Raw genomic sequence first — 15,572 nt, forward strand, 5'->3', positions numbered from 1 at the left:
AAGTGGGTTATGGCGTTTGGGAATAAAGAGGACTTGATACTTTAATGCTATGTTTGGGTTTTACCTTAATAATCTTTAGTAGTTACGAATGTTTGCTACAGTTCCAATCATAAGTGCATATGATCCAAGGAGAGAAAGTATGTTAGCTTATGCCTCTCCCTCATATAAAATTGCAATAATGATTACCGGTCTAGTTATCGATTGCCTAGGGACAAATAACTTTCTTCTGACAAAAAGTTCTCTACTAAAAATAACTTAGTTGTTTATTTATCTAAACAGCCCCTAGTTTTTATTTACGTGCTCTTTATTATCCTGCAAACCTATCCTACCAAACATTCAAAGTACTTCTAGTTTCATACTTGTTCTAGGTAAAGCGAACGTTAAGCGTGCGTAGAGTTGTATCGGTGGTCGATAGAACTTGAGGGAATATTTGTTCTACCTTTAGCTCCTCGTTGGGTTCGACACTCTTACTTATCGAGAAAGGCTACAATTGATCCCCCGCCTCATGGATTTCCTGACATGCACTCCAAGCCCTCTGAATGTCTTCTGGTCCAAGAAAAATCATCGCCAAAGGTTCATTCCGTTTGGACTCCATTTGGTATTCTTTTTCTGCGAAACTCTAAAACAAGGAAAAATACTCTAGGTTGATAGGTTAGTCCCAAAAATCATATAAAATAGCATATTAATGCATATAAGATATCCAAAACAGATAATAGAATAGCATGGAACAATCAAAAATTATAGATACGTTGGAGACGTATCAACCACACCCGTTCCAATCATTGGTCTCTCCGCGATTGGCGCTCTCTGATTCAATACTCCATCTCCCGAAGCATATGTAAGCCCTACTGTGCTTGTCAGCTGGTCAAAAGCCGACTACCTAACAGAAAGCCTCTCTTTCACAGGCTGAGGCGGCCCCGTGGGTATGGTCCAAGTTCTTGACTCCATTGGCGGCAACGTCCAGCCCGATGTCGCCGGCAGCAACGCCAACGACGGCGATGTGACCCCACTCCTCTGTGTGGAACCATCACCTCCACTCTGGTCTCTTACCCCGAACTGCCAACTTGGTCGTCGACTTGAGACGCCGCTAGCATGCCCGCCACCAGATCTTGGCGATGGCAGCCCGCTCTGCCCACTATTTGATGAGACCTCAACGCTCCATGGCGGCTTCACGTAATCCCCGAAGTCCTTCACCTCATCCAAATGAATAAGAACGTTGTATTGCAATAGGCTTGGTTCGTGCAACGGGGCCGCCAAGCCCGGTTCTGGCACCGCCAGCCATCGCAGAGAAGGAATGTTGTCTGGGTTTGCCGTCCAAGTAGAGAGCTTGAACGAGGAAAGATTCCTTCTAGAGCTAGTTTCCGACGCGATGGTGTCGATAAGGCAGGACGTTCCTAACAGATCCTTGGCAGTCTCCCTGTCCCAAGCATGCGACGAAATCCCCTCGGCCACCAACGAGACTTTGTTGCTGAGCATGGAGTGCACCGCGAGCGCTTGCCGATTCCATTGCCTGAAGAACAGCCTCACCCCTTTGCTCCAGCGAAGGCCTGATACGCCTCCGATGTATCTATAATTTTTTATTGTTCCATGCCAATATTCTACAAATTTTACATACTTTTGGTAACAATTATGTGATTTTCTTGGACTAACATATTGATCTAGTGCCGAGTGCCAATTCCTGTTTGTTGCATGTTTTTTGTTTCACGGAAGATCCATATCGAATGGAGTCCAAACGGGATAAAAACTTATAGAGATTTCTTTGGAATATATGTGAATTTTGGGAGGTGGAATCAACACGAGACGATGCCCGAGGGGCCCACAAGGGTGAGGGGCGCGCCCTGGGCCCTTGTGGTCACCCCGTAAGGTGGTTGGTGCCCTTCTTCTTGTGCAAGAAAGCTAATATCCGGATAAAAATCGTGTTAAAATTTCAGCCCAATCAGAGTTATGGATCTCCGGAAATTTAAGAAACGGTGAAAGGCCAAAATCAGGGAACGCAAAAAGAAAAGGAAACAGAGAGAGAGAGAGAGAGAGAGAGAGATCCAATCTCGGTGGGGCTCTCGCCCCTCCGCCGCCATGGAGATCATGGACCAGAGGGGAAACCCTTATCCCCTCTAGGGGAAGGTCAAGGAAGAAGAAGAAGGAGGGGGCTCTCTTCCCTCTCTCCCGGTGGCGCCGGAACGCCGCCAGGGCCATCATCGTGACGACGATCTACACCAACAACTTTGCCGCCGTCATCACCAACTCTATCCCCCTCTATGCAGTGGTGTAACACCTCTTCTCCCTATTGTAATATCTACTTAATCATGATGCTCAATGGTATATATTATTTCCCAATGATGTATGGTTATCCTATGATGTTTGAGTAGATCTGTTTTGTCCTATGGGTTAATTGATGATCATGATTGGTTTGAGTTGTATGTTTTATTATTGGTGTTGTCCTATGGTGCTCTCCGTGTCGCGCAAGCGTGAGGGACCCCCGCTATAGGGTTTGCAATATGTTCATGGTTTGCTTATTGTCTGTGTTGCGTGAGTGATAGAAACACAAACACGGATAAGTGGGTTATGGCGTCTGGGAATAAAGAGGACTTGATACTTTAATGCTATGGTTGGGTTTTACCTTAATGATCTTTAGTAGTTATGGATGTTTGCTACATTTCCAATCATAAGTGCATATGATCCAAGGAGAGAAAGTATGTTAGCTTATGCCTCTCCCTCGTATAAAATTGCAATAATGATTACCGGTCTAGTTATCGATTGCCTGGGGACAAATAACTTTCTTGTGACAAACAGTTTTCTACTAAAACTAACTCAGTTGTTTATTTATCTAAACAGCCCCTAGTTTTTATTTACGTGCTCTTTATTATCTTGCAAACCTATCCTACAACACCTTCAAAGTACTACGTGCGTAGAGTTGTATCGGTGGTCGATAGAACTTGAGGGAATATTTGTTCTACCTTTAGCTCCTTGTTGGGTTCGATACTCTTACTTATCAAGGAAGTCTCCAATTGATCCCCTATACTTGTGGGTTATCAAGGCCTAGCACTAACTCTGTTGCGGTGCTCAGCGGAAGCGAAAACGACCAGAAAATCCTTCAGCCTATAGCAATGAACTGACACCCAGTGCGGCTCGATGTTCAGAATCTCCTCCAGCGCTCCAACATAAACTCAAGTTGCAGGTCATGGCACGCACCGCCCACATACGCCACCATGGCAAACCTCGGCTTATGCTCTAAATCCTCCATAGATCGAGTGCGACCAAGGATGCAATGGTCAGTCGGATCCAACTCCTCCTCCGCGGTCACTTCCCTCTGAGAGCTCGATGGCGGAAGGAGTGCCCACTCCGGCACACACACACAGGGCCCCGCAATGATGACGGCAGCGGCGTTAGCAACCTCCCCGGGTCCGCACGACCCCTCGACGCCTCTTGCTCGCGCCGAGCCACCTTGGCCAGAGCCTGATGCCGCAGGTCCTCCTCCGATGAGGGGCTGTGCAGGCGCTTGCATTCCTTGGACTGATGTCCTTCTTGACCACACCAGAAGCAGACAATGGTGTTGGTGCAATCGTTCCTGTAGTGGCCCTCCTTGAGGCACCGAAAACACTTGTCGTCCATGTCTGGCGGCACCTCGCGACACGCCGGCGCCGGAGCCCCCCTGCTGGATAGGGCTCCGCTCCGCTTGACACCACCTCCAGAGTTCTCTCCTGGGCGGCCTGGGCTGGACGAAGGCCGCCTCGGGCTGGGATTCGCCATCCGCCTCTGCGGACGCCGTCCCCCGTGAACCCGACGCTCACAAGCTCTCCGAAAGCCCGAGCCTCAAAACCACGGACCTCTCCTCGCTCCACCGAGAGGACGAGGAAACCGACTACGGGCTGGCGGCCATGCCTAGCTGCGAGTGCCGCGGGAGAAAGGAGAGAGGGGGTAGGGGGAAGGTGGCCGCCGGGGTCGAAGCAACTGGCGGCGGGGGTGGGTGGACGCCGGCACCGGAGTGGCGCACGACGGGGAAGGGGGAACGGGTGGCGCAACATTGGATCCTTGCTTGTATGGGAAGACGAGTACCAACAATACTTGATTAATCCTTTTTTAAACAGTACTATTAGATTATTTGCATGGCGGCCCAATCCCATGGCCATGATTACAACGCATGCACGTGGCCCACAAAAGATATCCACGAGAATGGGATTGTCACACACCAGTTTTATTCGTTAACAATTCGTTGTGATCAGCTCATACACTACATACACACTAATCTCCCATACTCCTATTATAATATAGTATATCTTGGATGCGAAATTGACTAAGGCACGTTCAGAAAGTGCAGATCCATATCAAAGTCATATCATGGTACATGTGATCTTGATTGACAAGGAACCAAACGTATGATTGCAAGCAAACCATATAAACAAGAAACAAGTGGGTAGTATTGCATTTGCATGCATGGCGCGCTACAGAATTAAAGTATCGAATTCTCCTAAAAATTTATCAACACAGAGACGTACAGCTGCTTTTGAGAGTACAACTTAACGCCATCCAGAATTGGGAAGGCATAATTATCACATAATGAAATTTACATGCATGGTCAGCCATATTTTGAAGGCAGTAATGAGATCAAGCATGCATTAGCTAGCAGTGGTAACTTATGAGCTAATCAATAGTGTCAAAACGGTGGTGGTAATTCATTTCGCAGAAGAGAAAAAAGGTAGTAATTCAGACGCCATAGTTGTGTAGTATTGATGAACCAATGAACGCAAAAGGTTGTCCAAAGCAAAAAAGGGTGAGCAATCAAATGTATACTAGCAGTGTGGATTAAAAAGAGGCGAAATAATAATACGAGTAAGCCCTTGAAAGCCAGCAGGGCCCATGTGGGATCATCAGCCTTTTGTTTGCTGCCAGCCACCAGCCTGGGCCTGCGGTGGGCCCTGGTGGAAGCCGCGAGATCTGGTCCATCCCTCCCTCCCTCTCTTTACCTTTGCCTTCTCATCCAAGCCAATGGCACCCCCTGTAGTTTCACCACAATTGGAGGGCATTTCCCATCCTCGACAGTCCATATACACCCCTCACTCGTTTCCTTTGCAAAAAATAATAAAATAAAATAGGAATGTCAGCATTAGTCAGCTGAAAACCACTTGTAAACCGATGGATCGTACTGTCCGCCACTTTTTTTTAAGTTTCATTTGCCATTTGTAAATGTTAGCGTTGAATTATTTTTTTGAAACGTATTAGCGTTGAATTTGAGCAAGCCGTATCTCTTCCGTCCAGCCAACCCAACAGCTCGGCGTCGATCGAGGAGGCAATATATGTCGAGATCAAGGACGAATACGTGCGGCAGTACGCATGGTTGCCAGCGTAGAGTGCCGGCTCGGTGCTGCATTATTCATACTCATACGTTTGCGTCCACGCAAACCCTACACCCCCAATCAGTTGGAATCTTACTCCATTTCTGCCGCGACAACCAACAATCCACCTAGTTGTAGCGCGCGCAAAAATGTAATAATAGAGTGAGAGGTGCTGCTCCGTCCAGCTAGACCTTGAGCATAAGTGGAAAGAATACATTACAAGCAATGGTGCAATGCGGTTTCACTCCATACCTTAAAAGAGGAGGAAATGGCGCGATTACGTCTCAAAAATAAATGGCTCATTTAACCCCCGCCATTTCCTGCAGCCAACTGCTGTCATCTCCCGAGCTGTCGGTCGATGCGTCCTTGCCGCACTCATTTCCACCTCTCCCGGAGGCCAGCCGGAGGTGTGTGGTGGTACCGTGGTAATGGAATCGGTGGTACATTTGCCTTGCGTTGCGCGTGCATGCAATGCATGGAATGGATCTCCTCCGGAAGTGTTTATTCTCACTTGCTCACACCATCATTGCCTTCCCTACATACATACATGCCTTGCTTGCTCCCATCCAGTATGCATGTTTCTTTTTTCTCTACTGAGTAGTAGCTTGAAATCATTGGGTTCACCACATTTGTGTTGTGAGCACCGGTTCCGTTCGCGCCAAAGATGCCATGCACGAGGGGTACGGTTGGCAAAGTTCATGCCTCCCAACTAGTAGTAGAACCCTATGTGGTGTCTAGGAGTGCACATGTATCTGTATATGTACCAATCGATTGTCAGGGATTAGAGTTTTTGTTTAGTGGAGGGGTTACAGTTGGGAAGTTTTCCTTCCGGCCGAGGAGTCGGCATGCAATTTCTTTTCTGCTATACTATCTTTACAAATATTCAATTAAATACTTTTTTGCGGGTATTTAATTAAATACTTGAATATATCATGCATATGGATTTGTCTGAAAGTATTTCAATTTTTCAGACATGTTGTCACAGAAGTTAATGACCAAAAATGCGGCCCGCCAATACCCAAATAGGAAAAAATACTATATCATATAGCACAATGTGTGTGTAATCTTAATTCCTCTTGCATCTAAAGACAAAATTTCACTCGTGCAGGAGCTCTGCCCATCCATCAAAGTGGTGTTGGTTTTATTTGGACACACCTCGCTCCATTCATAAACTGCAAGATTATTTACCTTTTGCGAGTACAAAAGTTACATTCTCAAATTTATATCTTTGGTCGAAGTAACGTACTTACAAATTTAGGTGGACGAAGTTTATAAAAAAACTAGTTTTTTTTTACGGGGTACAAAAAAACCAAGTTGCATGTATATTATCCTTCGTCTGATAATCTACGAGCTTGAGAAAGAGATTCGCAAGCAATCTAGGCAACTAAATAAAATCTATTCAAAGTACGCAAATGCCCCTTTTATTTAAATAAAGAACAATAAGTAAATAAATAAAATAAAGAGCCCCTATGTCCAAGTGATATCTGGAACACCGAAAGGCAACGTCTCCAACTCAAAAAAAAAGACAACGCCTGATCCGACGGTGGGTAATTAAAGCCAATTAATCTCGCATTTTCTTCAGCTTTTGCAGGAAAAAGGCAAGCCAGCGCCCAAAAGGCAAAGGATTAAATTCAACTTACCCCACCCAAAGCCGTTTTATCTCTTTCTCTCTCCGGGCGACTATTTAACAGCCTTGGCGCGGCCGCCTTGGGATCCTATTCGCTCTCCCTCTCCTTCTCCTTGATCTCTCCTCCTCCCCTCCCCTCCCCAACCTAAGTTTTTCCCACCCGCCGGCCTCTTCTCCTCTCCAGCACCCAACCATCTCCCGCAATTCACCGCGCCGGAGATGACCTCTACACCCGCGGGCGACGCCCTGCCGGCGCTGCCGCCGATCAGGACGAGAGCGGCGGCCGCCGATCCTGCGCCTGACCACGCGTCGGCCTCCACGACGACGGTGCCGGAAGCCGAGGCCCTGCCGGCACCAGCGGTGGCGGAGGAAGAGGCTGTGGCGGAGGAAGAGGTGGTGGCGGAGTCCCGGACGCCGGCTGCGGTGGCGGACGAGGAGGAGGAGGAGCCCAGGACGCCGACTTCGGAGGAGAGCAAGCTCCGGCCGCCGACCGAGTGCCCCGGCGCGCCGAGGAAGCCCGTGGCTTTGGCCGGGACGAGGCCATCGCCGAAGCGGCCGCTGCGCTTCTTGGACGTCCCGCGCGACCTCTCCGCCGTCTTCATGTCGCTGCCGCCCAAGAAGCGGATCCGCGCTCCGCCGTGCCTGGTCGCCTTCCGCCCGAGGTGCGGGGCCGCGTGGGGCCATGGATCGGCGCTGTAGCCCCGGCTGGCCGTAATTTATGGGCTCCATGGTGCAATTGTTCATTTATCGGCGAATTCTTGGAGTTCTTGCGCTGCGTTCCTCTTCCTTCTTTCTTTCTTTCTCTTTCTTGCGGTGGCTTCTTGGTTCCCACGGCCATGATATAGTAGTATAATCTCTAGTGCAAATAATTAACGCGTTATTTTGCCTTTTTTCTCTCTGTCATTCTGATTTTTATTGGGTTTGTGTGAAGGAGAAATTGTACTAGAATTGAAAAGGTTGCTATTTACTTATATAATATAGGGATGATGATTGGGGAAAAGAACAAGAGTTGTAAGAGAATTCCCTGTTAATTACCGACTATTACAGCTAACGGTTCTGAATAATCATCTGAAGTGATGTTCTTTCCGGTTTTCCGTTTAAATCAATTCGATTCTTGTGCCCGCCGCATCTCGAATTTTACACATGCTGGCAGTCTGACAAACGGCAGACACTTTCGGTGGTGCCAATTAACTCCTCTGGGCCTGAAGAACAGAGAAAGATTTTGATCAATTTAACTGAATTCGGTCCAAGTTAATGGCTTTAACCTGTTGATCGAACTGCCCATTGTGTGGAGAAGATAAAAAAATGTTTTTTTCGAATTATTGGTGCATCCACGAAGGGAGAAGTAAGTGTGTAGCATGTATGCAGCGGCGAGCAGAAGAAAATCGGTCAGGTGGAGGGGATGGGCTGGGATGTACTTTCGGTTGTTTTGTCCCAGCACAGGCACAGCACCGGTGAGAGTGAAGAGGAAGATTTGCAGCAGAGAATCTTCTATTCATGAGAACAACATGACATAGGTTTTTCCTGCCAAAAAAAAAAATCCCCAGCTGCATCTGAGTGTACGGCATTGGTCAGTTTCAGTTTCAGTTTCAGGGCGTCGGTTAGGATTGTTGTGCATGCATGGAGGTGTTGAGATCCAAAGCGAGAGGAGGGGGAGGGGAGGTGCGTTGCGTGTTTGAGGAGCCATGGATGGATCCTGACCGCGAGTAAGTGGGAGGGAGAAGGAAGCGGAGGCTGAAAGTTTCCTGGCTTGCCTCACTCACATCACATGGGCTGGCTGTTACGTTTTGCAGTTACAGAACGCAGGAATAGGTCTCTCGCCCCCTCCCTCCCTGCCTTGTTTTAGCAAAGCATTATTATGCGTGAGAGGGAGAGAGAGGGGCATCTTCCCTTCCCAAGTACTCGAGTCGGGGCAGGCAGGATGCGTGGCCGTACGTTGGTGCTTAGGCCGGGCAATGCGGTGGCATGCACGGCACGGCCATGGCTGGCACTGTGTCGGCCAATGCCAACGCCATGGCCAGGCCAAGAGGGGAGAGGCAGGGGAGGGAGGTGGAGGGATTCGTGCTGTGCGGAGACAGGCGCATGTGCCGGGGATCGTCAAAGCGGAAGTGGGTGGGGAGGACGCGGTGAAGCGAAGAAAGTAAGCCAAGCAAGCAAGCAACCCGGGAATCTGAACCCCGTCTCGGTTCCTGCTGCAATCATGAGCTGCTTGCCTGCCTGCCAGCCTCACCAGCAGCCTGCGATCATGGCGGATAATGGACGCTAAAAACCAAGATTAAAATGCGATGCATACTCCTCTTCGCTGCAGGAAACAAAACTGCACAATTGCAGAACGATGATGTCTCGTGTCTGGGGATGAATTTGAACTCGGAGCGGCAATCTGGGGTTGATCGGGCACACCGACTGGTCCTCCTAACGGATCAGCCTACCAGGAGTAGATTAGGTGACCAGACCATGAAGAAAATAGAAACGGCAGGTCATCCACCGTAAACACTACGTGCCTCCTACGTAGTACTAATGATGAACCGCCAACTGTATTATGTACTCCCTCCGTCACGGTTTAAAAGGCGCACTTGAAAATTCTCTGGGACCTACGTGGTTATCTATTGGTTACGAGATGGCCTAAAAAATAGCATTCACACCACGCATGCATATAGAAATAGTATATCGGAGTACTAATTAGCTATTAAAAATAAATGCAATGCGTCCTAAACCTTGTCTATTGTGGAAACGCACACAAATTTAACTATGCCTTCTAAACTGTGCCTCCGTTTTTATTTACTCTGCATATTAGAGTTGACTGAAGTCAAACTTCGTAAAATTTGACCAAGTTTATAGAAAACAATATAAACATTTATCATAATAAATCTACATGATGTGAAAGTACATTTAATAATAAATCTAATGTTGTTGATTTCTTATTGTATATCTTAATATTTTTGTATATAAACTTGGTCAAAATTTATAAAGCTTGACTTTGACCAAAGATACTATGCGAACTAAATAAAAACGGAGGGAGTACTAGTATTACATGTCCGCTTCATCTGCTTTGGCTGAGCACTAATCCTAATTAAGACATGCGATAAATGCCAGAGCGGCCAAGTCCAATGGGCAAGTATACCGGCTAACTAATTAGTCACAACCTAGGATTCCCGGGAACACATTGACTTTTGCACTGCCCGGACGCCTGCACGAATGGCGCGTTTTAACCGCAGTAAAAACGCAGCCTGGTACGTGCTCTGCAGCAAATGGAGCAAGAAAAAAAAAAGGGTTGAGGCGTGCGCCTGACTTGCGTAGTACGTACCGGGCGACGCAGTAAAAACGTTGTATCCAGTCCTTGGCATCTGTTCTTGCTGTCCCCAACATTCTCTGACAGGCGAGCGCAGCACGCAAACGCAATCTGGGCGGCACGACAAATCTGCTGCCTGTTCGCCGTAGCCTGATCTGTGCTGTGCAGAGTAATTGGATATCAGATCGCCTAGTACAGTACTTACACAGCGTCGTTTAGTTTAAGCTGCCTACTCTGCTCTCATTATCTCTAAGTCTGCTACTACTAGTAGATCAGAAGCTGACATCTCAAGTTCGGGACCCGGTCGGGAGAGTGCTGAATGCTGGGTGCCACATGCACATTTTTGACAGTATTTTTCAGCTGCTACTGCATCATATACAGTAGCCATCCTCACTGAACAATTTCGGCAGACTGAATTTGTAGGAAGATAGCATCACTACTAACTAACTTAACTAATTGTTCTCCCTTTTGGGGACTAGCTCAGGGAAGCCAAGTTTCGGATCTGAGCCTAGCTGAGCCTCGGCCTACATGTTGTTTCCGTTTAGGCTCACTTTTGCATGTGCAGCATTAATAAAAAGCAACCAATTTGTACTACAATAACCACCTCCACCAGCAAATCTTTGGTTAAGATGGGCAGCCAGTGCGAGTAGATCCAAATGTGGCCACTTTATCCAACCACCCCTCCTTCCAACCAGCTTCCGTTCCAAGATAGCCAAGCACCCACCGACTGGAGCCTTGGACAAGGTAGCATCTTTGCATCTTGTACTGGAGAAAAATATGAATACAAGACGATCCTTTGGTGTTATAACATCTTCTTGTACATGCAACGCGACTTATCTTGGTGCCTGGAATCCTATGTCATTTCCATTCTGACAGAATTGAGCCCCGGGGACATTATGATATACAAGGACAAATTCTATACGCGCCAACAACATTTTCATGGGAGGCGATATATTTCAAGCTGGTACTATCAAATTTCACGGATAATTCATTTATTTGCACGGTCACCTTTATTGAATTGTGAGGTGGAAATGGTTGTTAATTTTTTATCAGGGTTTGTTTGTATATTCGTGCAAAGTGCCAATCAGAATCAGAGATGCAAAAGGAACTGGCGCCGGATCCTGCGCACACGCCTTTTCTCTCAGGGTGTGGTGAACTGACAGATGTATCCCCGTCACATCACATCAGGAGGGGTAGTGACCAAAGTGGCAGATCTACTACTAGAAGGGAACAAATATGCAGCTCTCCCTGCCTCTCAGCATCTGTGCGTGTTGCCGGCTCGCCGTTTCTCATCAGACGGACTCCACTCCCATCTCTTTCTTTAGCACACACGAAAACTGCAGGACACACACAAGCTGCATGCACCAGTGGGTGCTCCGGGGCTGTTGCACTTTTGATCCCCCTGCCAGTACAGATCTCGTGGAAAGTGGAGTGAGGCCATGGCCATCGGATCCCTGTACAAGTATCCAAAACAAAAGGCACGCTGTTAACCAACATCACAAAGCTAAAAATGCAAAATAACAGTGATTAGCAGTGATAATTACCAGGCCTTTGCCCGGAAACGGAACGCTTTCACCGTCTCTTTGCCGGCGCAGGCTGTGCCGCCGCTACCCGTAATCTGTACTTTGAGCAAAGACGTGGCTTTTGTGCTTTCCTCCCGTCTTCCAGCTGAAGCGACACTCATGAGCCGATGAGCGAGCGGTGATCCCCACCCCACCGCCTCCTCGGCCAGCTATCTTGGCACTCAAGCAATGCCCATCTTCTCGATTGATTTCTTTAGCCTTTTGACCACCAAAGTCTCTGCCTTTTGGCGCAGAAGAGCACAAGAGAAGGCGCCAAAGGCGGCACGGCTAGCCAGGCATCGGATGCCATGCCATGCCATCGGGTCACGCTCGCGCCCGTCTGGGATGGTCGATCTCCGACTCTTCTTCTGCTGCTGGTGGGAGCTGAGTTGGGCCAAGCCAAAAGGCCTGCAGCTGGAAAGGCTGTCAGCTGCTGATGCTTCTTCTATCTTCTTCGGCCCCACCGTTCTGTGATGTCGGTTAAGTTTTTGTTTATCTACCAAAGCTGGGGTCTCCATCATGGATGTGGAGCAGGCCGTATCCTCTCCCATCCCTCCCTGCTGGGAAAGATGCCTTCTAGGAATACTATGCATGTGGAAAGATAAAGCTGTGTGGCGGGTAATACAGTTTAGCACAAAAGTCGTTATATGCATCATCACTACGGCCGGTAATACAGTTTAATACAAAAGTCGTTAATAGCGTCTCCAACAAGTTCACTCAAAAACTTCCCCCTAAAAATGGTTATAAGGGGTGTTCATATAATTTAGAAAAAAATTGCAGTTGAATGGATCACCAGAAAAACTCCCCAGTAGTGTTTTTGCACTGACATGTCAATTTTAGGGGATGGTTTACAGGGAGATTTTTTCCCCAGATAGAGGCCAGTTATGAAAGTCTTCTTCTGCCCGTGATGAACAGTAAAACCCAAAAAATATTGAAAACACATTTAAAAAACTTCTCATTTTTTTGGTAAACTTTGACAAATGTTTTGAGTGCTTGCAAAGTTTCGTCATGGAATGACAATCATGGAAGTTGTGGCAAAAAAAAAACAGCACTCCAATCAACTATACGGTTATTTGAAATAATTCCCTTTTGATTTTTGAAATGATCCAAAAACAAATCCACTCCAATCAACTTGAGAAAATTAACAAAGACTCAAAATATTACTCCCTCCGTTCCAAAAGGGAAAATATTCGAGTAATTTGGAACGGAGAGAGTATTTGAGACTTAAGGAAAATACTTTTCGTCCCAAATTAAATATTTGAATTGTAACCCTATTTTTGGATATTAATTTTATTCCCTAAATTATTTAGAGTTCAATTTAATTCCCAATTCCCCCCCGCAAAAAAAATTAATTCCCAATTTCACTTTAGGGTTTCAATAATTTTTGGGGTCATATAAGTTATATTCCAACCCAAATTACTTGAACAGAAGATCATAAACATTTACAGCCCAATTTTGGTTTCTATAAACACTCGCTAATGACAATTTAGGGTTCTGGATAATTCCAAAATTTATTTTCAGCCATAATTTCATTGACCAATCAACTCCTAGTCAAAACTAGGCAAGATCAATCAATCACAACTGAAAGGATCAAGAAGAGGTGTCTAGAGGGGGGGGGGACGGTGATTAGACTCTCAACAAAAAAAAATAGTAGCTTTTAATTTCTTCAAGTTAAGGTGGAGTTATAGCACAAGTTTAAACATTCACAATACATTTTAAGCAAGCACAGCAAGAGTATATGAGCAGCGGAAAGTAAAGCATGCAATTTGCAAGAAAGTAAAGGGGTGGGATTGGAGTGTGCAAACGCAATTGGAGACACAGAGATTTTTGGCGTGGTTCCGATAGATGGTGCTATCGTACATCCACATTGATGGAGACTTCAACCCACGAAGGGTAACCTTGTCTATCGCACCATAGCCATCGCCCACGAAGGACTTGCCTCACTTGGGTAGATCTTCACGAAGTAGGCGATCTCCTTGCCCTTACAAACTCCTTCGTTCAACTCCACAATCTTGATGGAGGCTCTCAAGTGACACCTAACCAATCTAGGAGACACCACTCTCCAAAAGGTAATAGATGGTGTGTTGATGATGAACCCCTTGCTCTTTGTGCTTCAAATGATAGTCTCCCCACACTCAACTCTCTCACACAGATTTGGATATGGCGGAAAGATGATTGAGTGGAAAGCAACTTGGGGAAGGCTAGAGATCTAGATTCTTGTGGTTGAAATGGAATATCTTGGTCTCAACACATGAGTAGGTGGTTCTCTCTCAGAAAATGAGTAGTGGAAGTGTAGGCACGTTCTGATGGCTCTCTGCATGAATGGAGGAAGGGTGGAGGGGTATATATAGCCTACACACAAGATCTAGCCGTTACACACAATTTACCAAACTCGGTGGGACCGAATAGTAAAACTCGGTCAGACCGATTCAGTTCAAAATGTGAACGTTAGGATTTTTGGTGGGACTGATATGATCAACTAGGTGGGACCGATGTGTTAGGGTTAGGGTAAAACCTCAACACGGTTTGACCGATTACACAAACTCGGTGGGACTGATTTTGTAATAAGCAAACAGAGAGTTGGTCAAGCAAACTCGATGAGACCGACTGCGTATCTCGGTGAGACCGAAATAATTGCAACATGCAACAAGGAGTTTCAAGCCCATCTCGGTGAGACCGAGATCCCATCGGCGAGATCGAACTGATTAGGGTTTCTGGTAGTGGCTATGTCAAGTGAACTCGGTGGTGCTGGATAAATCAAATCGGTGGGGCCGAGTTTGACTTTAGGTTTGGGACATATGTGGAAATGAGAAAGTGGTTGAAGGCTTTGGAGCATATCACTAAGCACTTTGAGCAAGCAACACCTCATCCCCTTTTAATAGTATTGGCTTTTCCTATGGACTCGATGTGATCTTGGATCACTAAAATGAAAATGTAGAGTCTTGAGCTTTTGCCAATGTTTGTCCTTAGCATCTTGAAGGGGTTCCACATCCTCTTGTTCATGCCACTCCACTGTTGGACTCATCTAAAGTATACTAGATGAAACTATTAGTCCAACAAGAGATATGTTGACATTAATTACCATAATCACCCAGGGAGCACTTGTGCTTTCAATCTTCCCCTTTTTTGTAATTGATGACATCAAAGCTTTAGATAAGGATATGAAGAATAACAAGTAAAGCTATGGAAGGACATGTAACATGCATAGGCTCCCCCTACATGTATGCAATGAAGTAAATATGGAATGTAAGATCATGTGAATGCATAAGCATGACAGAGCAAGCAATGTGTTACATGTATCTTGGCTATATGCATCAGAGCAAATGATGTAACTAGGAAATGTACCTCCATGTTCATGATTCCTTCTTGCAAACAGTATGTACAGTAGCAAGAAATCATTCATGCACATGAATGTGATGCATATACTTACCTTATGGTCTTGAGCTGGCTTTGGAAGAGATGAACCTGAGTAAACAAGGTCAGGTAACACAGAAACATCTGCTAAACAGAGCAAGAACAGTAAACCACAAGAGTACCAAGATTGGGATGACATGTAATGAGTGAGTAGTTAGTACTGTATTGGATATAGACATGTCCGCAAAGAGTAAAGATATGCAATGAATTCGAGGATTTACTTCCCTTAAATTTCTTTCTCCCCCCAAATCTTATATTGGATAATGGGAGAAGATAGGGAAAAGAAAATCAGAGCACAACAATCATAACACACATAACACATACTAACATGTCTTTCCCCTCTTGAAGAC

At 46.3% G+C, this 15,572-nt stretch overlaps 1 protein-coding gene across 1 annotated transcript; it reads left to right on the forward strand.

The window, feature by feature from the left end:
* The first annotated feature begins 7,031 nt into the window (after positions 1-7,031).
* On the forward strand, positions 7,032-8,051 carry LOC125531937 (uncharacterized). The gene has a single exon (XM_048696147.2). It carries the CDS (start codon positions 7,177-7,179, stop codon positions 7,654-7,656), a length of 480 nt encoding a protein of 159 aa, XP_048552104.2. The 5' UTR covers positions 7,032-7,176; the 3' UTR covers positions 7,657-8,051.
* The last annotated feature ends 7,521 nt before the right edge of the window (positions 8,052-15,572 follow it).

This window comes from Triticum urartu, chromosome 7A (genome assembly GCF_056163025.1).
Source record: "Triticum urartu cultivar PI428250 chromosome 7A, HENAU_Tu73, whole genome shotgun sequence".
Classification (NCBI taxonomy): domain Eukaryota; kingdom Viridiplantae; phylum Streptophyta; class Magnoliopsida; order Poales; family Poaceae; genus Triticum; species Triticum urartu.

What these genes read in the sequence shown, in the direction of transcription:
- LOC125531937 (XM_048696147.2), top strand. Translation starts at nt 7,177, where the DNA reads ATGACCTCTACACCCGCGGGCGACGCCCTGCCGGCGCTGCCGCCGATC.